The 24,947-nt window shown below is 37.3% G+C and overlaps 3 protein-coding genes across 4 annotated transcripts; 2 read left to right on the forward strand and 1 right to left on the reverse strand.

Annotated features, from left to right (window-relative positions):
• Nucleotides 1–11,289: 11,289 nt before the first annotated feature.
• LOC130713197 (uncharacterized) lies at nucleotides 11,290–11,790 on the reverse strand. Its single transcript, XM_057562987.1, has one exon. It carries the CDS (start codon nucleotides 11,788–11,790, stop codon nucleotides 11,290–11,292), a length of 501 nt encoding a protein of 166 aa, XP_057418970.1.
• Nucleotides 11,791–17,517: 5,727 nt separating this feature from the next.
• Nucleotides 17,518–19,568, forward strand: LOC130710567 (PTI1-like tyrosine-protein kinase At3g15890). The gene is made up of 4 exons (XM_057559878.1): nucleotides 17,518–17,736; nucleotides 17,839–17,989; nucleotides 18,252–18,514; nucleotides 18,764–19,568. The coding sequence occupies exons 1-4, from the start codon at nucleotides 17,690–17,692 to the stop codon at nucleotides 19,440–19,442; spliced, it is 1,140 nt and encodes a 379-aa protein (XP_057415861.1). The 5' UTR covers nucleotides 17,518–17,689; the 3' UTR covers nucleotides 19,443–19,568.
• Nucleotides 19,569–21,422: 1,854 nt separating this feature from the next.
• LOC130710566 (probable receptor-like serine/threonine-protein kinase At5g57670) lies at nucleotides 21,423–24,827 on the forward strand. Of its 2 annotated transcripts, none has more exons than XM_057559876.1 (10): nucleotides 21,423–21,708; nucleotides 21,897–22,015; nucleotides 22,137–22,255; nucleotides 22,340–22,461; nucleotides 22,553–22,954; nucleotides 23,046–23,300; nucleotides 23,460–23,617; nucleotides 23,727–23,942; nucleotides 24,068–24,217; nucleotides 24,314–24,827. In XM_057559876.1, exons 1-10 carry the CDS (start codon nucleotides 21,576–21,578, stop codon nucleotides 24,458–24,460), a joined length of 1,821 nt encoding a protein of 606 aa, XP_057415859.1. In that variant the 5' UTR covers nucleotides 21,423–21,575; the 3' UTR covers nucleotides 24,461–24,827. The 2 variants fall into 2 exon arrangements, with proteins under 2 accessions (XP_057415859.1, XP_057415860.1); XM_057559877.1 differs by having other exon boundaries at nucleotides 21,426–21,708; nucleotides 22,556–22,954.
• Nucleotides 24,828–24,947: the final 120 nt, after the last annotated feature.

Consider the following 24,947-nt stretch of genomic DNA (forward strand, 5'->3'; position numbering starts at 1 on the left):
CCAAAGGCAAGAGGAAATTCCAAGTGAAGACTATTGGAATATGATGCTTGACGAGTTAGTCAATCTCGACGAAGAGAGACTATTGGCGTTGGACACCTTAACCAGGCAAAAGGATCGCGTTGCTAAAGCTTATAATAAAAAGGTTAGAGCTAAATCTTTTATGCCTGGTGATTACGTATGGAAGGTTGTTTTACCAGTCGATAAAAGGGATAAACGTTATGGAAAGTGGGCCCCAAACTGGGAAGGCCCTTTCACAGTCGAGAAAATTCTTTTAAACAACGCTTATTCGATTAAGGAACTAGGAGGTCGAAATCGACAAATGACGATAAATGGCAAATACCTAAAAACGTATAAGCCAACGGTGCATGAAATAAACATCGAATAAGGAAGTGAAAGAGAACAAATTGCCAAACTCGAATGTTTTATTAATTAAAATGGAGCATTACAACTATGGCAAAGAAACTTTAAAAGGGAGGATTGGCCCTATAACTATCGTATCTGGCCCTAAGAGGCTCCATGCGTCTTAAGACATCTTCTTGTTGGGTTTCCAGTCGCGATTTTTCCTGTCGAATATCCAGCTCTTCGCGGGCGGTGGTAGAAAGCTTGTCCACTAAGGCTTTCAGAGCTCCCACACTCCCCTCAGGGTCCGCTTGTTTCAGAGCAGCCTTCAACGCTTCAAATTCCTCCATCTTCTCATCAATTTGGTGTTCAACAAAGAACACTCGAGCAGTAAGCTCTCGGTGTTCTTCATATAGGGGTGCAGCTTCACGCAAAAGGCTCAAAAACTCCTGAAGAGGAGTTTTTACCGAGGCAATAATATTCCTCGAAAGAAGCTGGTTAATGAGCCCAGTAAGCTCTTCAGCCAAAGAAAGAGAAGAGTACAACTCCCAAAATAGGTCCTGATCAAAGGCCAGGCCCCGGATTTGGTTAAGAACACGACGGCTAGCCATGGCTGAAGGGGTTTGTAAGAGCAGGGAAGGAACATAGGAGTGCATTAATTAGTGGCAATCAGTTACCAACTCTTCATCTTATTGTTACAGGCCATGTGAATTACCACTACCATCGTAAATAGTTTTGGCCTTTAATGAACGAAGACTTGCATTGAATCAAGAAGACGTGGTATAAGATTGCAATAAATTGGCTTATTTCCCAGAAACCAAGCAACGACTACGTAAAGGGGTGCAATGAAGTTTAAACGGCGCAACAATAAGTGAATAGCCGTCAGAATAAATGCATAGTGGAAATTGAAAAGACTTGGCAAATCAAACGTCAAAATTATATGGCCTACGTGCCAAAACCATTGTCGAAATATTACATGCAAATCGGCATCGAAAGCCATGGTTAGAATAGTGCCATCATTACATATTAATAAGAGAAAGTCCTAAAGTAGAAATTTAAAAGAATTCAAGCGATCAGCAAAAGTGGCAATCTTGGCGTCGAGATCCTTCCTCACGGCCTGGTCAACCTCCAACCCCTTGATAACATCCTTTGTCGAGATGATCAGAGCTTTGGACTCCTTAGTAAGCGCATCCAATTGAGCTTTCACAGCAGGGCCTTCCTCGACCAAATCAGCTCGCCTTTTCTCCAACCTGGCAATTTCTCGATGCAACTCCTCAAGTTTAATGTCGACATCAGAAATTTCATCTGCAATTAAAACCTTCCTAGCAGTAAATTTCTTGAAGTCTTCTTTCATCGCTGCAACTTGAGTCTTACCAGAAGAGACTTTGGCTTCCTTAAAGCTAACAGCTTGGCCAACGTCCTTGACTTGATGAAAAGTGGCCAAAGCATCCACTAAGAAAGATTGAAGGTTGGCCAAAGCAGCAGCCTGATGAGAATCAAGCTTTTGGCCAAGTAGGAAAACGAGCAATTCCTTAGCAGCATGACTCGCTTGAGGATCAGCTTGAATCTGGTCGAGGAATCCGCTGGCGAAAACAATAGCCTTCAGCCGACCCATGCTCTCCTCGATTTGCTGAAGGTTAGCCACCCCACTAGATTGAGCAGTCTCAGCAGTGGTATCAGCTTGATGGGGTGGAGAATCCCAGTCTAAGGTGCCATCGAGAAAGCCATCCAAAGCTGCCAACGGGTCCTCCTCAAATAAAGTGTCAAGCTTTTCACTAGACACATGAGATGAAGAGTCATCCTTGGCTTGAGGCGAAGGTTGCACAGTGGCAGTCGATTTTGGAGGAGGCATAGGGGTGTCATCCTTGCCTAGAAGAGCTTCTGCTTCGCGAATAGGAGAGGTTGCACCTTGAGTTTCCTACGAGAGAAACCTCTTTAATGCCCTCTTCGATAGAGTAAAATGCACAGTAAAGGGATCAACAGAACATGAAAAAAAAAATGTAAAGATACCTGGCAAGCAGATTCCTTAGAAGGGCTTGAGTTGGTGGAGCTTTTGGAACGATGGGGAGATTTGTGACTACACTTGCTCCTAACCTTCCTCCTTCCCTCAGATGTTGAGGTCTTTCTAGCCGAGGATGCGGCCTTGGGAGGTTTCTCGACACCTTCAGCTTTGGATTTTGCAGGGTTGGGAGCTGGAGAATTCTCACGAGATGGAGGATTGGAAATGGAATGCTCATGAACAGCCTGAGGAAAGGAACAAAACACGATAAGACCAAGAAATCACAGATCAAAATGTCACAAGGTAGTCTCGAGAATAAGAAACCTACCGAAATAACGGCGTCACCACCACCTTCTTTGCCATCGCCTTCAGCCTGAGCATCGGACACTAGTGTAGAAGCCTTGCTAGCTGTGGAAGTACCAGCCCCTTTGGCTCTCTTTTGGCCAGTCGAAGCAGCAGGTTTAGCCTTCCTTTTTCGACCCTGTCGAAAAGAATTTTAGTCGGGACTCCAAAGGGGCCAAAAGAAAAAGCCAAGCTGAAAGGAAAATACCTTAAGTTTGTCAGCAAGGCTGACATTATCATCCTCATCATCATCATCATCGTCCTCAATCACGACTGGCTTGTCCTTGGAAGAATGGGCCACGGGAGAAATAACTCGAGGAGTTGGTTGAGTAATGACTTCAGCTGCAAACAGAAAGAGAAGTTAAGAGGTAAAACAGGAAAACCTAGGCCAAGTCGAAATAGTACCTTGACCAATATGCATGTTCAGCGATATGTGGTTGAAGATTTCGACAGGCACATGATACGGAAAGTTCCATAAGTGGTACTTGGTCCAAGTCACTCGCTTTCGAGGAGGTAGAGCTTGATTGGCCAACACATTTATATTTACATGGTCAACCCATTTAGGCAAGACCGGTGGAAAGGCCAATGCAAACCTACTCGTGGGCAAAGATGGGAACCTAAAGCCAGTTTTTCGAATAACAAAAGATAGACCCTCCTCACCAGGAGGAACAACTAACTTGGATTTCTTGGCTTTAAATTCCCATTTTTGCCTTAATACCTGAGCTGCTTTCGCAACCGTATCTCGAAGGCGAAGAGTTGGGTAATATACCACACCAAAGAACTCTTGAAAGGATCGAATTTCTGCCAGGTGCATACCTTTGGTCTTCTTCGGATCCTGCTTCTGCAAAAGAAAAGCATCTGTCATGCATTGCAGACAATCTACGAGGGGCTTCGAAATTTGAGCCCAATACTCAGACCACCAGGCTTTGAAAGCATTAGTAGCATAATATGAAGGAGCGTAAGTAAAGGGGCTCAGATTGAGAAGTTTCTTGTTATAGAAATGAACAGTCGTGTCGAAAGAAGAAGCCCTCTTAATAGCCCCGGGGTACAGGACTAGACTCTTGTCAAACAAAGTGTTGGGTAGAACTTGGCTAAGCCCAAACTGTCGAGAAACCAATTGAGGGTTGTAGCCACATAGAGTGTAGTCACTGCTAGCAAAGCCTACAGTTAAAACCCTAGGAGATAAGAGGGTCCTCCAGAGTGTGATGTGATGTTCTTTGGGCAATGCAGAATCAGAAGCATTAGGATAAGAATTCCTCAGCCAGAAAGAGCCACGAACAGCCTTGCTATAAGGAGAGAAACTGGAACGATAATGCTTCAGCTCGAGAAACATGGTAAAGTACTTTCTGAAATCAGCTTCAAAACTCGACGCATCATAAGCAGGGGTCAAGGTCTCGAGCCTGTGGGCATCAATCCTGGTGTTAGAAACAGTTGGAGGATTATCTTGTACCGGCAGAAGAGATTCGAAGACCGCATTTAACCAAAGTTGAAATAGCCAAAGAGGTCCAGCCGCATTCAGAGAGATGGTCTTGGTATTCCGGATATCCTCGACAGCTTCATTCAGCATTTGATAGAGGTTGCCAAGGACAAGCCCATAGCAAGTTGTCGACCCTCGTGAAGTAAATTGGCTAAGGGCAAAAGCTTGGCAGGTATACGCAAAGACTTGGTGCAAAAAACATAAGCAGACAGCCAATACAGCAGGAACGCGACATGTTCAACATCAGACACCTCACCACTCTCGACATAATGGTCTTTAATAAATCGACTAAACGAAATGTTGTCAGTAGGAATTGAAATGGGGTTAGCGGCTGCAGATGCAGAGTGATAATCGTCACCAATGGGCCATAATCCAGTAATGGCAGCAACGTCCAAGAGGGTGGGAGTAATCATACCAAAGGGGACGTGGAGGCAATTAGTAGACCTCTCCTAAAAATAAAGTGCACTCAGTAACATAGCAGGGTTATACGAGATTTGCGATCTCGACAACTGAATCAAGTCTAAAATCCCGACATCCTTCTAGTGTTGCCTCTTGTCTTCCTCAACCCTATCTAACCATTTCAGGTAGGCTTTGTCGTTAGCAGAGGGGTTAGGAGGAGCTGAACGAAAAGCTCGTTTTGGGTCGGCAAGAAATGGCATACGGTAAGAGGGTTGGAATGCCAAAATAAGCTCCTCTCCCCTAGCACTAGGGTGAAATGACTCATGTTCTTCAGGAAGACTATTGGGCCTATCATGCTTCACTACTTTCAAAGGACCCAAAATGGCGCGTAAAGTACCATTAACAGAGAAAGGAATGAGTACCTGGGATTTCCAGATAGCTCTCTTCTCTGCTTCGTTGGGAGGTTCCGGGATTGCCACGCGCTTGGATTCATCCAGCTTAAGCTCAGTAGCCAACGGAATGGTTTGCTCAGGATTGGAAGCCATTGAAGGAAACGGTAGGTATTCCAGGAAAAATGGAAGAAGACGAAGTGAGAACCTTGGGGAAAGAAGCTGAAGGTTTAGGAAAAGAGTAAAGTTCGGACGAGGACCACCAATAGGGTATTTATAAGCAGAAGGGCAAACGGAACCCAGGCCGCATTGAGCAGTAATTTATAAAAGTTTGGGGTCCAGGTGATTATTTTATTAGTTAACTCATGTCACCTCTCAACTTTCTGACCTAGATGAAATCATGGCCCTAAAAAGGCTATAACTGTCAGCTAGTGGAAAGACAACAGACGTTATGGCTATCGATTGGACTTGAGGATCGAACGGTCAAAAGCACAAAGTATTTGAATCGTTGAAATTGAACGGGTGCGATAAAAAATGATTGGTGTCTTCAAGCTAAAGCAGTCGACAACCAACATTCTTGGGGGGCAACTGTTAAGCTAAAATTATGAATACTACGATTCTCGACATCATGGTGCAAAGGTGCGTTCTCGACAGAAAGGGTTATGGCGAAACCGGCAACTCAGCACATGGTGTCCCTCAAAGTCAAGATAGTGAGAGCTATATCTCGACAAACTCAGCAGATGAAGGATTCTCAATCATCTTAACAGAAGAGGCAGTTACCGAGCAACGAGCAACTACAAGCACGTGCATATACCCACGATGCCACGAATAGCAACGGTTACCCACGACTCAGGACCACCCACGTGGCAATAGAGTCACGTGTGCGAAGACCACCGGCTAAACGTGGGGTAAGGCGCCAAAATTCAAAACCACGAAGCCATCATGCATTCAAGAAAAACCGCCAAGAACGTGGGAAGAAAGAACACTATAAATAGAGGAAGCAACAGCAAAAGAAGGGTTCCCAACTCAAACTCTGAAAATTCACCAAAAAGCTCCAAATGTCCGCATGAATGAGACTCAAGGAGCAAAACGTGATGATGGAGGAGTATGTTGCAGAACCAGCACTTTAGTTTTCTTGTATTTAACTTGTTAATTCCCAGTTCCTTTATGCATTTTCCTGTCGAGATCTTCACCTCTTGTAGCTTTTGTTTCATTTCGATGTATGTGATTTCTTTGTAATTAACCTGTGCTTAATGAAATTCAGTTCTGTTTGAACCAACTCGTTTGTGCCGAAAAAGCACTTACACACACACAACACTTTGGCAAAGCGTTTTCTCAAAAGGGCCTTTTATCTAAACTTCCTTTAGTCGAACTAAGAGGACATTTGTTTACCAAAAACCCATGTAAACAAGAGTATCATAGCTAGACTTGCAGAAACGATTTACTCATATAACTAATTTTTAATTGTTTTAGATAAAGTTTTTACTAATAGTGATTTGAAATTAAAAGTGCTTAAGTCAACTAAAACTGACAATCATTTGCGTGAAGAAAAGCTTATCTAAAATGTCTTTAGCGGTAACATGACAAAAAGAAGAGGATCATTTCTCTGCAGGTGGAGTGGATAATTGTGACGACTCACAAATTAAAGATTAACAGATTACCGATCGCTGATACCAGTCGTCATCACTAAAATATTACCAAAACTTACAGTGTTGATTTATAATTTGTTTTTAACTGTGATTTGTTCTTGTACTTAATTCACCCCATCTAGTTAGCACATTTTTGTGTTTGCAATACACTCTCCAGACTACTACTTAGTTAATCTGTTGTACAGACGAAGATATATAAGAAGTTAGTTATGAAGAGGTTACAACTGAGACTGAGTTTATTATCTTCCGTTATTTGACGCTTCCCTTCTCATTCCTAACTAAATAACCAATGTTAGCTGTAAAAATACTTCTGTAATTCATTCAGAATACATAATTCATTAACATTCTTTAGCTTCTGCACTTTTTTTTAAGTCGCTACAGTTCACCCAGCACAGTTTTAAGTTTGATCAATTTATCCAATTTTGCCAATTTCATCACTATAATGACCCAAGTAAAGTGACTGCACCATATCTAACTCTGCTATAGTCGCACCCCCCCCCCTTTCGGAAATAGGAGAGTTTGCTGCAGAATTTTCAGGCTCTGTTCTTATTAAAAGATGACAATCATTTTGTGTGTATTTATATTAGTATTATTGTTACACTTTCCAGAAATTAGGATGAAAGTAGCAAAACATCATCACCAGAAGTAACACCAATCATAATAATGACAATTGCAATTCAGTGGGATAAACATGGTCCTGGGTTATGCGGCTTGCAGTTTAGCTTGGATAGTTTTCAAATCGCACAATGCTCATTCTCACTGTTAAGGCTTTATTGACATTGAGTCATTGATACAACCAATTTGTCTGCATTAATAAATCATTGAATTATTATTTATTAACGAAAGCGATATGGTATCCGTTGAAATAAAACAAAAATATTGCAGTAAGTTTCTAACAAATAAAGATTTGTTCCTAACCACATATTTTTCTACCCATATAGAAAATAGGAGCATAATCCTAAACCACACTTGATTAACCCATACCCGAAAAACATGATGAAGATCTAGAGCGGAAGCGTACCTGAATGAGCCATGAGAATCGCTGAAGGATCTGGGGTTGTGATCTTCCAATTGTAGATCACCCTTAGGGTTTCCTGATGTTTTCCTCTGATGGGGATGAGGAGAAACTTTTCACGTTACTGTGTTGTCTACAATTGGGGACCATAACCCTATAAGTAACTGCATCAGTTACAATTCTGTTTTCAATATTTCTAATTTGGCCCCTCATCAAATTAGAATATTGCTTTATGGTATCCGCACAATACATTTTCATAACACATATGCCCTTAGCCATAAGATCAATATTAAATAGACCACTTTAGTTTTGGCTAATTAAATAATGGCCCTAACACAATTAAAAGTTACATTTGTGACCCAAAATTCTAACAATCTCCCACCGGTCACATATGTAACTCTACACATGTGTTAGACTTTATGAGCTCAAAAATGTCATTATATACCTTAAGCATATCCAAATAATCTCGTCCATTAGCCATGCCAGTACATAGAACCAAAGTGATTTTCGTTATATCAATCATAACTAAACCCATCAATGATTACTAGTACTGACATAACTAAATGTCATAGATTCATTATGAAATGTGCAGCATGAAAATCACAAGAAGGTGGCCTGTACTTGTCAATTTTCAACTGGTCCTACTTTACTTTAGTGAGATCATTCAATAACCTTATTGTACAAAGCATAAATAACAGAATATCAAACTTTATAATTAACCAAAAAAATATCCAAATACTAGAGTATGCATGCATAATACCAAACATAGAACACATAATTTATATATGAGTAACTCCCACTAAACTAAGCATTCCTCACACTGCAAAACACCCATGTGAGCAGTGTGCTCATGAAAGACCTTAGGCGGAAGACCTTTTATAAGAGGATCCGCTATCATGGAGTTTGTCCCTATGTGTTCTATAGAAATCTGTCCACTTTGTACCCTTTCCTTAACAACTAGGAACTTGATGTCAATATGTTTTGACTTGGTCGAGCTCCTATTATTGTTGGAAAATAAGACGGCTGATTTATTGTCACAGTATAACTTAAGCGGTCTTTCAATTCCTTCCACAATTCGCAGCCCAGTGACAAGATTCCTCAGCTAAATCCCATGGTTAGATGCCTCAAAACATGCTACAAATTCTGCTGCCATGGTGGATGAAGCTATGAGAGTTTTCTTGGCACTACGCCAAGAAACTGCACCACCAGCCAACATGTAGATATAGCCTGAAGTGGATCTCTTACTATCTTGGCATCCAGCAAAATCAGAGTCAGAATATCCAATGATCTCCAATTGGTCTGACCTCCTATATGTGAGCATATAATCTTTTGTTCTCTGTAAATACCTCATAACCCTTTTGGCTGCTTTCCAATGATCCATTCCTGGATTGCTCAAATATCTGCCTAACATCCCAACTATGAACGCTATATCTGGACGCGTACAAACTTGGGCATACATAAGACTCCCTACAGCTGATGCATAAGGAATCTTTTGCATTTCCTGAATTTCTAAGTTTCCTTTTGGGCATTGACTGAGACTAAATTTATCTCCCTTAGCAACTGGAGTATCCCCTGATGTACAATTCTGCATGCCAAACCTTTTAAGTACCTTTTCGATATAGCTCCTTTGTGACAATCCCAGAATACCTCGAGATCGGTCTCGGTGTATCTGAATTCCTAATACAAAGGAAGCGTCACCAAGATCTTTCATTTCAAATTTTCTTGATAGAAATCTCTTGGTTTCGTGCAACATGCCTATATCATTAGTGGCAAGCAGTATGTCATTATTATACAGAACCAGGAAAATATATTTGCTCCCACTGAATTTGTGACAACATTCACCTCAAAACCGAATGAGAGAACTACTTCATGAAATTTGTGGTACCACTGACGAGATGCCTGCTTTAGTCCATAAATGGATTTTGTCAATTTGCAAACCGTATTCTTTGGGTCTCCTGACACAAAGTTTTCTGGTTGCACCATATAGATTGTCTCATCAATGTTTCCATTGAGAAACGCTATCTTGACATCCATTTGATGGAGTTCCAAATCGTAATGTGCAACAAGAGCCATGATTGTCCTAAAAGAGTCTTTCGATGAAACCAGAGAGAAAGTCTCTTTAAAGTCAATCCCTTCCTTTTGAGTATAACCCTTAGCCACATGACGAGCCTTATACCTCTCCACATTACCATTAGAATCCCGCTTGGTCTTAAATATCCATTTGCAACCAATGGGTTTCACACCTTCCGGTAATGGGACAAGTTCCCAAACCTTATTGTCTTGCATGGACTTATACTCTTTCTTCATTGCTTCAATCCACTTTTCAGAGTTGGAATCCTGCATGGCTTGCTGGAAGTTGATTGGATCAGCTTCCATCATACCATTATTTTCCTCATGTTCTTGGAGAAAGACTATGTAATCATCTGGAATAGCATTTCTCTTTTCTCTAGTGGATCTCCGCAAAGGTATTGGTTCTTGTAACACTTGTTCTTGAGGATCTTGAGTTTGTTCTTCATGAACCACCATATCATCTTGAGTAGGAGGAGGTTCAACAACAATGTCTTGTAGAGGTTCCGTACTTGCTTCATCAGAAGCAACTGTATGAATCGGTTTTGGAATTGTTACCGACTCTTCCTCTAAAACAAAGTCCCTAATCTCATTCTCCCCTCCAAACTCAATTTCCTCAAAGAACATGGCTGTTCCCGTCTAAAAAAAATTGTCTTTAATTTGGGATCATAAAATTTATAGCCCCTGGATCTTTCAGAATAACCAATAAAGTAGCTGCTCACTGTTCGGGAATCCAATTTCTTTTCATTTGGCCTATAAGGCCTTGCCTCAGCTGGACATCCTCATACATGAAAATGTTTCAAACTAGGCTTTCGCCCAGTCAAAGCTCATAAGGTGTTTTGGCAGCTGCCTTAGTTGGCACTCTATTTAGAATGTAAGCTGCAGTCTTTAGTGCCTCTCCCAGAGTGACTCTGGCAAAGTAGAATGACAAATCATACTCCTTACCATATTCTTAAGAGTCCGATTTCGTCTTTCACCCACACCATTCATGCTAGGTGACCCTGGCATGGTGTATTGTGGGACGATTCCACATTCAGAGATTCACTATAGGTAGCTACAGTGTCAGCAAATATAGATTATCATATCCCATAAGTGGACCGGTTCCAACAATATTTGAGTTAAAAGACAACTTGAATTTATTGTTTCCAAATGAACATAAATAACCAGATTTGTCCATATAAGAAACTGAAACCAAATTCCGTTTAAATGACGGTACCACAAAAGTGTCTTTCAAATCCAAATAAGATCCAGTACACAATAATAATCTAAAATGACCTGTAGATGCCACCTCCACCGACTTGCCATCTCCAACATAAATGTATCTTTCAACATCATTTGGCTTTCGGTAGTTCAGGCAACCCTTTCCTTGCACGCCAAGCGTGATATTTAGGACATTTCTTTTTCACATGTCCAGACACATTGGAAAAGAAATAATTATCATCATGTTCCTGTTTCTTTTGTGCTGGAGCATTAGCAGCTTCATTCTTGGGCTCAACATTTTTCTTTCTTTTGCCCTTGTCTTTAGAGGTGCTAACAAAATGAGCACTTTCTTTCCTATCTTGCTTCAACATTTCCTCTTCTTGCACACAAAATGAAATGAGCTCGTTAAGAGATCATTTCTCATTTTGACAGTTATAGGATATCTTAAACTGACTGAATTGTGCAGGAAGAGAAAACAATACTAAATGAATGAGCAAGTCATCCGACAGCTCAAGCTTAAGCGCCTTAAGCTTTGAAGCAATATTTGCCATGCCTATAATGTATTCCCTTATATTTCCTTTGCCCTGATATTTCATGGAAATCAAGTTCTGAAGAAGAGTACTTGTTTCCGCCTTATCGCTTTTTGCAAAGCGCTTTTCAATTTCAGCAAGGAAATCTTTTGCACCTTTTATCTCTTCCGAGATAGTACCGCTAAAGACCTCAGGAATGCCGCGCCTAATGATCATAAGACTCATGCGATTGGAGCGATTCCACTTCTCATAATCTTTCCTCTGTTCAGAGGTACTAGATTCCGTAGGAGAAGCAGGTTTCTCCACCCTTAGTGCAAGGTCAAGATCCATGCAGCCAAGAACAATTTCCATGTTCTCTTTTCCAGTCCTTAAAATTTGTTCCATTAAGGATCGGAACCGAAATTTAGATTAGCAGATTTCGAACCAATAGTAGCTGAATGTAGAACAAAATAGATACTATAAATATGCTCATATCATAAAATATAGAATCATCAATATGTTCAAATAATGGCATAACCCATCTCAAGATACCTAGTGCACCATCAATATCATGTCTTTTGACAGTAATACTAATTGCTAGTGGTACTCTTGTTGTAATGATCAAACATTGATAATAAATCATGTCAAATAACAAACCCTTCTTTGGATTGATTTATCATTCACATGTAAACCCTTAAAATTATCACATGTTTATCATCACAGGTGTGTATGAAATCCGGCCAAGCATTAACTTTTCCTTTGGGGTCCATTAATACTCGCATGGATAAACATACACACGCACAAACTTTTAATATTTCTTATGAGCAATCTCCATAAAAAGAGGTCACTTTTGTGACTTTCTTATTTTAATTGACTCATTTAAAATATTAAACAATTGTATAAAAAATACAAACCATAGCCAAAATTTGAACGCACACTAATAATTTTCCAGAATCTTTCGATATAACCATATTGGAAACAAATTTCTCTTGCCCAAGATTATACTAACAAATACTAAGAATTTAGTATCAATTTAATATCATCAGAGAGCAGCAGACATACAGTTTTCCTTTTCTTGTTGATTTTGATTTTAATAAAACCATAAAACAAAACAAAACGGCAATCTAGAATATGGTTTCTGAATTGCAAACAAAAGTTGCAGCTTAAATCATATACTGCATGAACAGTATGAACAAATTGCAGGAACCGAAACTGAATTTAGATCATTGACTTTCTACAGCAATGAATTTTCATGTTGCATTCTATAGCATATAAATCAACAAGCATTTCCAAAATTCATTCAACAAGCATCAATGAAAGTTATCACTGTAGCATATATATATTACGTGAATATCAAAAACGGTTATTGATATCAATATGTGAATATCAATATCTAAATTCAACAACGAACTGTTTTAGAAAAAAAAAACATGCATCCAACAGTTTCGTTTAACATATATATGATACGTTAATGTCAAAATTTTGACACACATGGATAACCAATAAATAATTCACCAAGATAACTCACCGAAGCAGCAATCACGAAACTATAACCCAAACACCAATTCTCATGAAACTGAATGAGTATAATTTCAAATAACACAAAATTGAAAACCTAATTTCAAGAATTACCAAATTCATACATGAATTAGGTATGGGTGGCTCTGATACCACTTGTAAGTTTCTAACAAATAAAGATTTGTTCCTAACCACATGTTTTTCTACCCATATAGAAAATAGGAGCATAATCCTAAACCACACTTGATTAACCCATACCCGAAAAACATGATGAAGATCTAGAGCGGAAGCGTACCTGAATGAGCCATGAGAATCGCTGAAGGATCTGGGGTTGTGATCTTCCAATTGTAGATCACCCTTAGGGTTTCCTGATGTTTTCCTCTGATGGGGATGAGGAGAAACTTTTCACGTTACTGTGTTGTCTACAATTGGGGACCATAACCCTATAAGTAACTGCATCAGTTACAATTCTGTTTTCAATATTTCTAATTTGGCCCCTCATCAAATTAGAATATTGCCTTATGGTATCCGCACAATACATTTTCATAACACATATGCCCTTAGCCATAAGATCAATATTAAATAGACCACTTTAGTTTTGGCTAATTAAATAATGACCCTAACACAATTAAAAGTTACATTTGTGACCCAAAATTCTAACAAACGAAATTTCTGGAAAGTATTATAAAAGGAAACGGGGATAATCACATATATTGCTGTGTACAGGGTAAAATAAATCATTAGGACAACTGTTATCATATGCAGGCAATTTTTTTAATAAGAGGTACTCAATTGGGCCTAGTGCATCTGTTATAGTGAGGCCCAAAAGAGATGTCCGCAAGCCTAAATAGATCAATGACTCGTTTTTTTACACATGCATCCCTACTGTCGGTAGCTGTGATAATAATCTCTGCTCCACTATTTGTGAACTAAGCGATAGAAGGTTGAAGACTAATGAATGGTACAAAAATTGCGCTTTGCTCTCCTATTTTATTGTCATCTTGCATTTTTTCCTCTATAATGACTAACTAGTTCCTTATTGCAATTTTACGACTTATTAGATTTTATGTTCTTGTTGAGAATTTTCACATTAATTATATGATCAAATACATGTTTATTAAAAGTAAAACAATCATCACCTCTAAGATAATTTTTGTGGTGAAATTATAGCTTACTCAATTTTATCATGATATTAGAGCATATACTAAATTCCTTTATTTTCGCATATATTCTTAAGCTATGGTTATAGCTACCCCAAATTGTAGGATCCTCTAATCTCTGTCCTTATCTATGATTGATGTCATCCTGTAACTACTTCATTCATTTGCTCGCACTTCTATTTATCAATATCCATACATGTAAATATAACTGTGCTTGATCACTTCATCAAAGTTGGTTAATTTATGATTGGATCAATATGTATGAGGGAGGCAGGCACCAACTTCCAATAATCCTATCCCAATTTAATGCTTCCCTAAAATGTGTTTGCAAGTTGAGTCTGTGTGGTCATCTTTTCATACCCAAAATGGGATGAGAACAACTACCATATATATATGCTTACGTTTGAACAGCTAAAGCAAAATGCCAATTACAGGAACCTCCATTTGGGTCATCAGCTAGCGTCGACTAGCTAGTCGCTCTCTAATTGGGCGAACTTGTGTAGTGCTACTAATCATGGTTTCTCTGAATGTGATTATTTCATATGTATCCACCTCAAAGACTTCATATAAAATACCCCTTGCCAATTTTTGGACCAAGCTAAATAATTGATCAAGTGATATTGCTTGCTACTATATATAGTTAAGTGAAATCACTTGGTGATGGTGTATGCATGTTCTTGTGGACGATGGTTGTTTGTAAAGAGGAACTTTTGATTTTGATACGAGGATCGATGAGGTACCAATAATTGTGACCTGCGCATGCTACTTGACTTCATATTATAAAACATTCCCAACATGTATGACAGCTCTGTACCTAAGACATGAACTTTTATTATTTTTAATTTCTTTTTTGTAAATGATTTAAAAAGCATTAAGCATATAGGCGCACAAGAGTACTGGACATCAACATGAATTAAGAAAATAAATTCTGGTTGAACTTTCTCAATCCAAGCATAACCATGAGTTAGAGATCAGAGCCACATGAAAACAAAGTATCTCAGTATAAGAGATAAAACAAAGGGCGTGTGCATATGGGTTTTTTTTTTTTTTTTTGATTTAGTGTAAAATGTATTTATACGTGGTGAAAGTCCTCTCAATACTCATGTAATAATTTTTTTTAAACTCTCATATAATAATTATCTATTGTTTCCTTATGTTAGAAGATTTTATATTACATGATAGTAATAAACATTTACATGGCCTATCTCACCTATTTTACATTGCACAATCGAAAACTGGGCTAATTTAACCGGAATAATATTCTTTTAAATATACGTTTAAAAAAAAATTCTTTTAAATATCTTATTTTTTGAAATGAACTTTCTTATGATTATATAGTAATTATATTAACAACAAAATACTAAAAAAATATTCCGGTTACTTTATCATAATTATAATGATAATAACTACTCTTTTTCTCTATTATTTAGTATTTTTTTTCGAAAAAACGCCTAAAATAATAAAATGCCATGAGGGATATCAACTGACTCTGATTTTATTTTTTGGGTCAAAACTGACTCGGATTCGTAGGCTATTTTTATTTATTCGGTTTCAGATTTGGGCCAATTCACAAATGGTCCATATGGGAATAAAAGCCCTTATAGCATTAATGACACTGATGCCCACTAATTTGTAAATTACGGACATGGGATGGGCCAGCTTACTTTAGACTAACGATGTGTTTAGTTTAAAGGAGAGGTTGATTTAATGGAGGGGAGGGGAAGGAAGGAAGGAAGGAGAGAGATTTCAATTAGTTATCTTATTTGAATTAAGAGAGAGGAAAGATTCAACGTCAACAATTAACCTGCAATTCCTCCAATTGGCATGCTATAACGAGTATCTTAATTTTTAGAGTAAAATACACTCACCCCCTCAAAGTTTGTGAGAATAACACTTAACTCAATTCTTATCCAAAATATACACTCCACCCCAATAATAATCTCATAATTACACTTAGCTCAATTCTTCTCTGAAATCTTCACTCCACCCCACCCCTTTAACCCCATCCAAAAGATGCTAACGGAATATTCCTTTAACTCAAATTAATTAATTAAAATATAAATGATAAATAAATTACTTTATCCTCTAACCAAATAATAATTGTACTATAATTTTGTAAATATTCTAAATATTTATAAAATATTTTAAATACCTCCAAATAAAAAATAATAATTAAACTTCATGTTTATTATGGTCAAAATATTTCTCTCTCTAATATAACTCAAATTTAAATATGGAGTATTTCAGTCAAAATATTTATCAAATGATGAGTTCTTAATACCTGTGTATAACCTTAAACAACTTATATTTTAGAACTTAAAATGCCATGTGCTTAAGTGCTCATACAACCTAATAACTAAGACAATCACATATCGTCATAACACAATTATATTTTGAAAGTTTAGTAAACTTATTGACAAATTTTTTTAGTAAACTTAGTGGTAAAGTTTTTGAGTTTTGATGGTTCTGACATTGAGTTAAGTTTTGCTAAATTTGTGATGGAAAATGTTGTTGCCTTGAAGAGGATGATTTCAAACTTAGCTGGAAGCTACGTAACTCAGATCCGGAAGAAGTAAAACATAAGTTGTTCTCGTTTAAGAAATGTTCTAGTTCTATGAATTTGGAATTACACCAAGAAGGCCAGAACATGCTTTATTGTAAATCATCTGTGCTGCCCTCCAAATAACAAGGATTTGTTTACTTGAATGAGAAATGATTATCTCGTGCTACTTTTTTTTTTAAAAAAAAAGTATATTTATTATTTAGTTGGAAGATAATGTAATGTATTTATATTTAAATTAATTAATTTTGAGTTAAAAGAATATTCCGTTAGCATCTTTTAGATGATGTTAAAGGGGGTGGGGTGGAGTGTAGAATTTAGAGAAGAATTGAGTTAAGTGTAATTGTGAGATTATTATTGGGGTGGAGTGCATATTTTGGATAAGAATGGAGCTAAGTGTTATTCTCACAAATCTTGAGTGGGGTGAGTGTATTTTACTCTAATTTTTATTTCCAATTTGCCAAGTAATGTGAGATCAAATATCAAATGAAAGTGCATGCTCAACTCCCCTTCTCGAGTTCAGTATTGTAAATGGGTAAATATAAAAAAAAAAATCCAAACACTTGTTTGGACTTGAGTGTGTGGCCAATAAACTCAAGGATAGTCAAAGTCGAATAGTTAAGGTTATGTTTGAATACATGTCGTCACGACACAAACATTCATTAACATTTACTTTAAAAGATAAATTATAGAACGAAATGGATTGAGATTAAAGTTTTTTCACATTGGAATTACCTTGATATGTAAATACAAACGGAAAAGAAAATCTTATGGCATATATTACCTTATGTTAAAATTACACTTATGTTCTATGATTTTAAAATGTACTTACTATTACTCTGCTTGTATATATATTATGGTTGCTGAAGCCAACAATATGTCATTGATATGTCATGATGTGAAGCGTTGAGTTAGCCGGCCAAGGTCGATTCGGCCGGCATTTTGAGGCCAAACAGTATTATTTGAGGATCAAAACATTGTTTAAAAGAAAATATTCCATTTGGAGACAATTAAGTAATCTTCTTAACCCTTCATTCCCTGCATTCTTCATCCCATACTACCAATTATGGGATCCTCCTTCAGTTGCTGCGGTTCAGAGAAGGTTGAAGAAGGGTATGTAAAATCACGATTGGCTAGTCATCATTCATGATAGTTAATTGTTTGCATGATCTTTAATGTTATTAATTTTGCCATCAAAATCATGTAATTTTGTAGGCCAACATCATTTGGGTCAGTTAACAATTCATGGAGAATATTTACATACAAGGAGTTGCATGCAGCTACCGGCGGGTTCAGTGATGATAATAAGCTTGGTGAAGGTGGGTTTGGAAGTGTCTATTGGGGAAGAACTAGTGATGGTCTCCAGGTATAAATACAAATCTTATAGAATTAACGCTTATATAATTTTTTAGTAGAGTTTATGTAAGTAGACTATGAACTACTTGTAAGCCGCTGTTTTAAACTTAATTTTATAAGGTAGTCAGATTCGCTTATAAATTAAATAAGATGCCTACTTATAGCCTATTTTGAGCTTATCTCAATAAGATTCTCGAATTAGCTCCATAAGCGCTTAATTAAGTTGTTTAATTACCCGAAAACACCCTAACTCTTATAGCTACCACTTGTAGATAGCGGTGAAAAAACTGAAAGCAATGAACTCAAAGGCAGAGATGGAATTTGCAGTGGAAGTTGAAGTTCTTGGAAGGGTTAGGCACAAAAATTTACTTGGTCTCAGGGGATATTGTGTCGGCGATGATCAACGGCTCATAGTCTACGATTACATGCCGAATCTTAGCCTGCTTTCTCATCTCCATGGCCAATTTGCTGTTGAAGTGCAACTGAACTGGCAAAAGAGAATGAAGATTGCAATTGGTTCTGCAGAAGGAATTCTGTAAGCTTTCACCAGATTAAGATTTTCTATCTTCAAATTGTGTCTCGTTCTCTGTCCCACCAGTAAAATTGTGTCAAATAAGACATAATTTAGGGACAGGGATCTCGATCCGCTTTCTCCTAACTTTTCAAGTATTAATTCCTTTTTTTTAATCATAATTAATCAATTGAATTATGTTCTCTAGAATAACCTTGCAAGTTATTTTCTAAAACCACTTTTATATAACACCTCAAATATAACTTTTGCTAGGTACTTGCATCATGAGGTCACACCCCACATTATCCATAGGGACATCAAGGCAAGCAATGTGCTTCTGAACTCAGATTTCGAGCCTCTAGTCGCGGATTTTGGTTTCGCAAAGCTGATCCCAGAAGGCGTTAGCCACATGACAACCCGAGTTAAGGGTACCTTGGGATACTTGGCACCTGAATATGCCATGTGGGGAAAAGTCTCAGAAAGCTGTGATGTCTATAGCTTTGGAATTCTTCTGTTAGAGCTAGTAACCGGTAGAAAGCCGATAGAGAAGCTCCCGGGCGGCGTTAAGAGAACTATAACCGAGTGGGCTGAGCCTTTGATATCTAAAGGAAGGTTCAGGGATTTGGTTGATCCAAAGCTCAGAGGGAACTTTGATGAAGATCAAGTCAAACAAACTGTGAATGTTGCTGCTCTTTGTGTGCAGAGTGAGCCTGACAAGCGACCTAACATGAAGGAAGTGGTTAATCTTCTGAAAGGGCATGAACCTGATGCGAAAGTTACTAAGATGAGGATGGATAGTATCAAATATAATGATGAACTTTATGCACTTGATCAACCTAGTGATGATGATGAAGATTATGATGTAAGTGCTAGCTATGGTGTTTTTAGTGCCATTGAAGTGCAAAAGATGAATGATCCTTATAGGCGCGGCGGTAACACGAGAATGGGCTAAATAAAAGTAATGAACTTATGTATTTTTGTGATTTGAAAAGACTTTCGAATTTGTTGGTAATTGAATCAGCTTCTTAATTAGTATCACTTTCTGTAATGATTAATTTGTTCATCTTATTCTCTTGAAGTCTTACTCACATGGTTAGCAAGAACCATTTCAAAAATCTTTCACTATTCCTGAAATTATGGCTTAAGCAGTAAATCAAATGCATCATTATGATTGTCCCAACAATTCCTAAAGGTCTTATAGAAATTTAGAGTGCAGAAAATAGCATTCCATTGAGAATCTTGCAGGACTCCTGAATCTGATAGTGTAGGATATTGCTTCCATTGTTTAATTTGATTTCTTTTCTCTTTCAAATTTTTGACATGTCATCCTTAATTTTCAGTATTTCTTAATCTCTTTCCCCCCTTTTCAATGTGCCACTTTGTATTTAAGATGGAGGGAAATTGCACACTATTATTCAGTGGTTGACACTTGACACTTTGACATATCAGAATTGTGTAAATTATAGGTTTCGGTTTTCTAAATAGAGATGTATCAACGAACTCTAACTGTTTCTCTTTTTTCTTAAACAATTTATGGCAATGTTCATATCTCATCAATTTTAGTAAGAAAGTTACATAAAGTTTGAATGAGGTGAAATTGTTGGAGATTATTTCAGCTATGGTGGGGTTTAAGGAAAGATGGATTATCCATGTCTTGGAAGTTCCCTAATCCAAATCCCTCACCCTCTCACCACCATTAGGTGTGGCATGTCTAGTGTGACATCTTTTTCATGAACTTCTGTCATTTTAGCTTAAACTTAATAAAGTTTTGTCAAATCAACGAAACATCAACTTCATCACAGTATTATTTCATGTTTAGGATCAATTTAGTACATTGTAGTGTCCCTTCAGAAAATGGAGGAACAAAATAACGATTTCTTTAATAAAAAATTTGGTATGTGACTTTCTATTACAATGTAAAGTCCACTCCTGGCATGCCAGCAATGGCACACGTTCTGTTTTTGATACATCTGAATTGCAAAATCAGCAAAAATTATATAACGAATCTTGAAGTGAAAGTCGCACATGCTTATTCACAAGAGACCATTGGATTTAAAATAATCGTATCTTTCTTGGTAGAGAGAAAATCGTTAAATGTATTCATTCTTTCAGAGCACACTACCAAGAACTTTAAAAATAATGCTGCATGACGAGAATATTCTTACAAGTTTACATCACCTATGTAAAAAGAAAAGCCAATTTTATAAGCCCTCACCATCACATTTGTGATAGGATTTCGCCTCATCCTGATATAATTGGTTGTATATAAGCTGTAAGCACACTATTTCTACATAAATAGGTACTTTAAGGCCCCATGACCCCAAATTTTATTTAAAGGCTACATGGTGTTTGCATGTTTGAATACAAGTTAAAACTAAAGTGAAAGTATTTATTTTGTCAATTCATAAAGAATTCTGTTCAGTTTTTGTCTCGCAGTGAGTGCTAACATTCGTTTACATTTGTGCCAACTGCCAACATGTATCCAAATATAGTAAGTTCTGTGATGTTGTTGTTGTGCATGAGAAAAATAATGAAGGCTAGGTGGCAACCTTTGAAAGATTTGACAACGAAATGGAGGAAGCAGTTAGAGATTGAAGTTTTGAGCACTTTATCCATCAGAAAAAGGGAAACCCGTTAGTGTCATCCCAAAGTTTCATTGATGATAAAGTGATGAGTGAAGCTTGCAAGAGGCGAAATAGCCCAACAGGTTTTCCTTTCCTACCAAATGCAAGTAATAAAAAACAAAAAAGAAGAAAAGTTACTAAGTTTTGAAGGGGAGCTTCATTTTTGGCTTACATATCAAGATACATCAAATACTGTGTCCACCATGCACCTTTGCTTATACCCCAAAGCACCCAACAACACTTAATTGTCACCAGAGAGAGACTAATATGTTTCCCTATAGTGCCACTCTTAAAAGACTTTTTATGCTTGCCAAATAAGTATAATAAAATTGGACCCTAACTGAATTTAATCATGCTCTTTTTTCCTACTACTTAATCTTAAGTTGAGAGTGCATTGGTGACAACAATCAGCAGAGCAAATATTTCAATTTCTCTGTTGGCCAAGTTTGCATTTTGACACAATGGTACTTCATTCCCCTGCTAAAATTCTAATAGGACTCTCCTTAGACCAAGATGATAGCAAGGAGCTTCTCTCATGGGCAATAAGAGTTCTAGCCAATCCAAATGACACCATTGTGGCTGTGCATGTTCTTGGTTAGTCACTGTTTTTCTCCCCAAAATAAGTTTGCAGCTCAATTTAGCTATTGAATAATTTTATAATACTAATTCACAAACTGAACATTATAACATCATTGATGGACACACAGATCAAACCATCTATTCATAGTTTGAATGTTTAGTGTTGTCAATTTGTAATAGCATGTAAGTTTGTTAAATTGCAGTTGCTGAGGATAAGAAGAAGCGCGTCTCAGTTAGAAGAAGGCAATCACAGCTTAGGCAGGCCAAAGCATATGTTATATCTGTGCTTGCTGATTTTGCAAAGACTTGTTGGTCTAACCAGGTAACTCAAATATACAAATGTGTGTCCCTATTCATAAAAATGGCAAGTTTATTTTATATAATCAGCATGCCTCCTATTAGAGCCTAGAGGCAAAGAATTCTCATGAAAACATTGCTATCAGGTTAACTTGGAGGCCAAAGTGGCTCTCAGTTCCAGAGTTGGTAAAGGTTTAGTTGAGGAAGCCAAGTCCATCTCTGCTGATTTTCTTCTTCTTCGCGGCTCAAGAAACCAAACAAATAAGTGAGAAATGAACACTCATCAAATTTCTTTATAAAGACCAAGCATGATAAACTCCCTCTAATTTTTTTTCCTTCTCTTTACAAGATTTGGAACCTCTAGAGGAATTACCAAGTATTGCTTTGAGCATGCACATGAAGGTTGTACCATGGTCTCAGTTGGTAGATGTACAAAGGCAAGATCCAATTCAAATTCAACACATATTCAAGGTAATTCAATTCTCTAAATTTAGTTAAGGAAACATAAATTACATTGGATAAGAAATCCCTTAAATATGATACCTTCTATGTCTTTTACTAGCAGAAGATAATCATAAACCAAGTTCAAGAAAGTTTAAGGAGGATAACAATGGTGACAAGGCTACCAATTCCCCTGCTCTGAAGGACTTCATCTCAGAATTGAAGACACATAACAGTTCACCAAGAACGGTACTCGATGCGCTCGAGGGACAATCAAACAGCACAGAATATGACACCTTCAGCACCAGGGTCTCAAGCACCACATACACCCCTTCATCAGATCTAACAAAGAGCCCATCCAAGTTAAGTACATCACAGTTCTCATTCAGGCTTATTATCTCATTCCTTAGTTCACCATTCAGAAAAAGAAACTTCAGCATATCCAAAAGTGAAAAGCATCAACCCTTGTTGAAGTGCTTCAGCTATGAAAAGATATCCCATGCTACTAATGATTTCCACCAAGGTAAGCTCTAATTGATGTTTTTTAGGCTCTTGAATGAAACTATTAAGCTCATATGAAAGATTACATATTTCACTTTTTTCCCAAATAACAGATAATTTGGTTGGAAGAGGTGGGTACTCAGAAGTATACAGAGGTGATCTTTCTGATGGAGTTACCATTGCTGTGAAGAGATTAGCCAAGGACAACAACAATCCTAATAAGGAAAAAGAATTTCTTATGGAGTTAGGTGTTATAGGACATGTCTGTCATCCTAACACTGCAGGTTTATTAGGCTACTGCATTGAAAATGGGCTCTATCTGATTTTCAATTACTCTCAAAATGGAAACTTGTCAACTGCATTGCATGGTTAGCAACCCTTATACTTCGACTGATTGAAATTCTCTGTCCCCATTTGGTGTCGCATTCCTTGCCGTGCGAAACGGGGACAGAAGATCTTAAATTCTTAATAGTACTTCAACTTTCAATTTTTTTTTCATGAATTAAATGCATTGCCAAAATTATCAGGTAAAGCAGGAAATTCACTTGACTGGCCAATCAGATACAAAATTGCTATTGGGGTTGCAAGGGGTCTTCATTATCTTCATAAGTGTTGCAAACGCAGAATAATTCACCGTGACATTAAAGCCTCCAATGTTCTTCTGGGTCCTGATTATGAACCACAGGTAGAATAGCTAGCAATAGCATCAAACAAAACAACATTGTTTTTCTCTTATTCAATTTTCATAGTTAAGATAACTTATGCTTTCTACATTCCTTTTTTACCTCTATCAGATTACTGATTTTGGGCTCGCAAAGTGGCTTCCTAACAAGTGGACTCACCATGCTGTGATCCCTGTGGAAGGAACATTTGGATACTTAGCACCAGAGTGCTTCATGCATGGAATTGTGGATGAGAAAACTGATGTTTTTGCATTTGGTATTCTTCTTCTGGAGATTGTAACTGGAAGGAGACCTGTTGATTCATCAAAGCAAAACCTTCTCCTATGGGTAATAATCACATTTTTCATTCCCTGATAACATGTGTCACAATTCATGTTGCTGATTAACAATTTAATCATCCTTTGATTTGGTTAAGAAACACATTAATATACTAACTCTTGCAAATCATACAGGCAAAGCCTTTCATGGAATCAGGGAGTATTGGTGAGCTAGCTGATCCAAGATTAGAAGGTAAATATGATGGAGAGCAACTGTATAGGGTAGTGCTTACAGCTTCATACTGTGTGAGACAAACTGCCACGTGGCGTCCACCAATGAGCGAGGTGAAACAACAAAATCTAACAAGAACATGTTTAATTTAGCTCAAAAAGATCACATATCACCTAAATCATGTTTTTTTTGTGGTTATATATATGCAGGTGTTGGAGCTGCTAACCAGTGGCCAAGACAGTGAGGTTGGAAAGAGCTGGAGGATTCCAAAGTTCACTTCTGATGAATTGGATGATTACTCAATGGTTTTTGGATATGATGTCCCCTCAGACGTATCTCTTGAGGATTATTTGTGAGAATTGAATAAATGTAGGCTCAGATTGAAATTTGTTTTCTATAGTTTAGGTTTGTGACAGGAGTGTAGTGATAAAATAAGTAGTAGATCACTAATGGGTTCTTTATTTTTTGTAATTTAAGATATGTCTCTGTTTATTGAGTTTCGTTTTGGGGTAATTTTGTATACCTTATAACCTTAGTCTAATCTATCTGGGTTGAGTAAATGTGGTCAGTATTTCCTTTTTCTTTTCTTTTATCCATCTTTTGGGAGTGATAGGAGGCAAGAAGAAGATTAAATTTTCTTATGAAGATTTTAGGGAAATAATGTTATTATGATAAAGTATTGTGTTCAGTTTGTTCTTTAAGCAAAAAGAGCTTAAATTTTAATTTTTGCCCAAGTTTTTGTCACACAATTATTCTATTTTTCTTAACAATTTAACAATTAGGATAAGTGTGTGAGTTTATGTTTAGTTACACCAAACTACATAACTACTAATTTTATGGGAA

The sequence above is a fragment of the Lotus japonicus genome, chromosome 4, assembly GCF_012489685.1.
Source record: "Lotus japonicus ecotype B-129 chromosome 4, LjGifu_v1.2".
In the NCBI taxonomy this organism is placed as follows: Eukaryota; Viridiplantae; Streptophyta; class Magnoliopsida; order Fabales; family Fabaceae; genus Lotus; species Lotus japonicus.

Bases quoted from the DNA above. Each gene is read 5' to 3' on its own strand.
- LOC130713197 (XM_057562987.1), bottom strand. From the start codon at position 11,790: ATGGAACAAATTTTAAGGACTGGAAAAGAGAACATGGAAATTGTTCTT.
- LOC130710567 (XM_057559878.1), top strand. From the start codon at position 17,690: ATGGGATCCTCCTTCAGTTGCTGCGGTTCAGAGAAGGTTGAAGAAGG. The intron at 17,737-17,838 runs GTATGTAAAATC...GTAATTTTGTAG, and splicing joins TCAGAGAAGGTTGAAGAAGG to GCCAACATCATTTGGGTCAG. The intron at 17,990-18,251 runs GTATAAATACAA...TACCACTTGTAG, and splicing joins GAACTAGTGATGGTCTCCAG to ATAGCGGTGAAAAAACTGAA.
- LOC130710566 (XM_057559876.1), top strand. From the start codon at position 21,576: ATGGTACTTCATTCCCCTGCTAAAATTCTAATAGGACTCTCCTTAGAC. The intron at 23,618-23,726 runs GTAGAATAGCTA...TACCTCTATCAG, and splicing joins GTCCTGATTATGAACCACAG to ATTACTGATTTTGGGCTCGC. The intron at 23,943-24,067 runs GTAATAATCACA...CAAATCATACAG, and splicing joins AGCAAAACCTTCTCCTATGG to GCAAAGCCTTTCATGGAATC.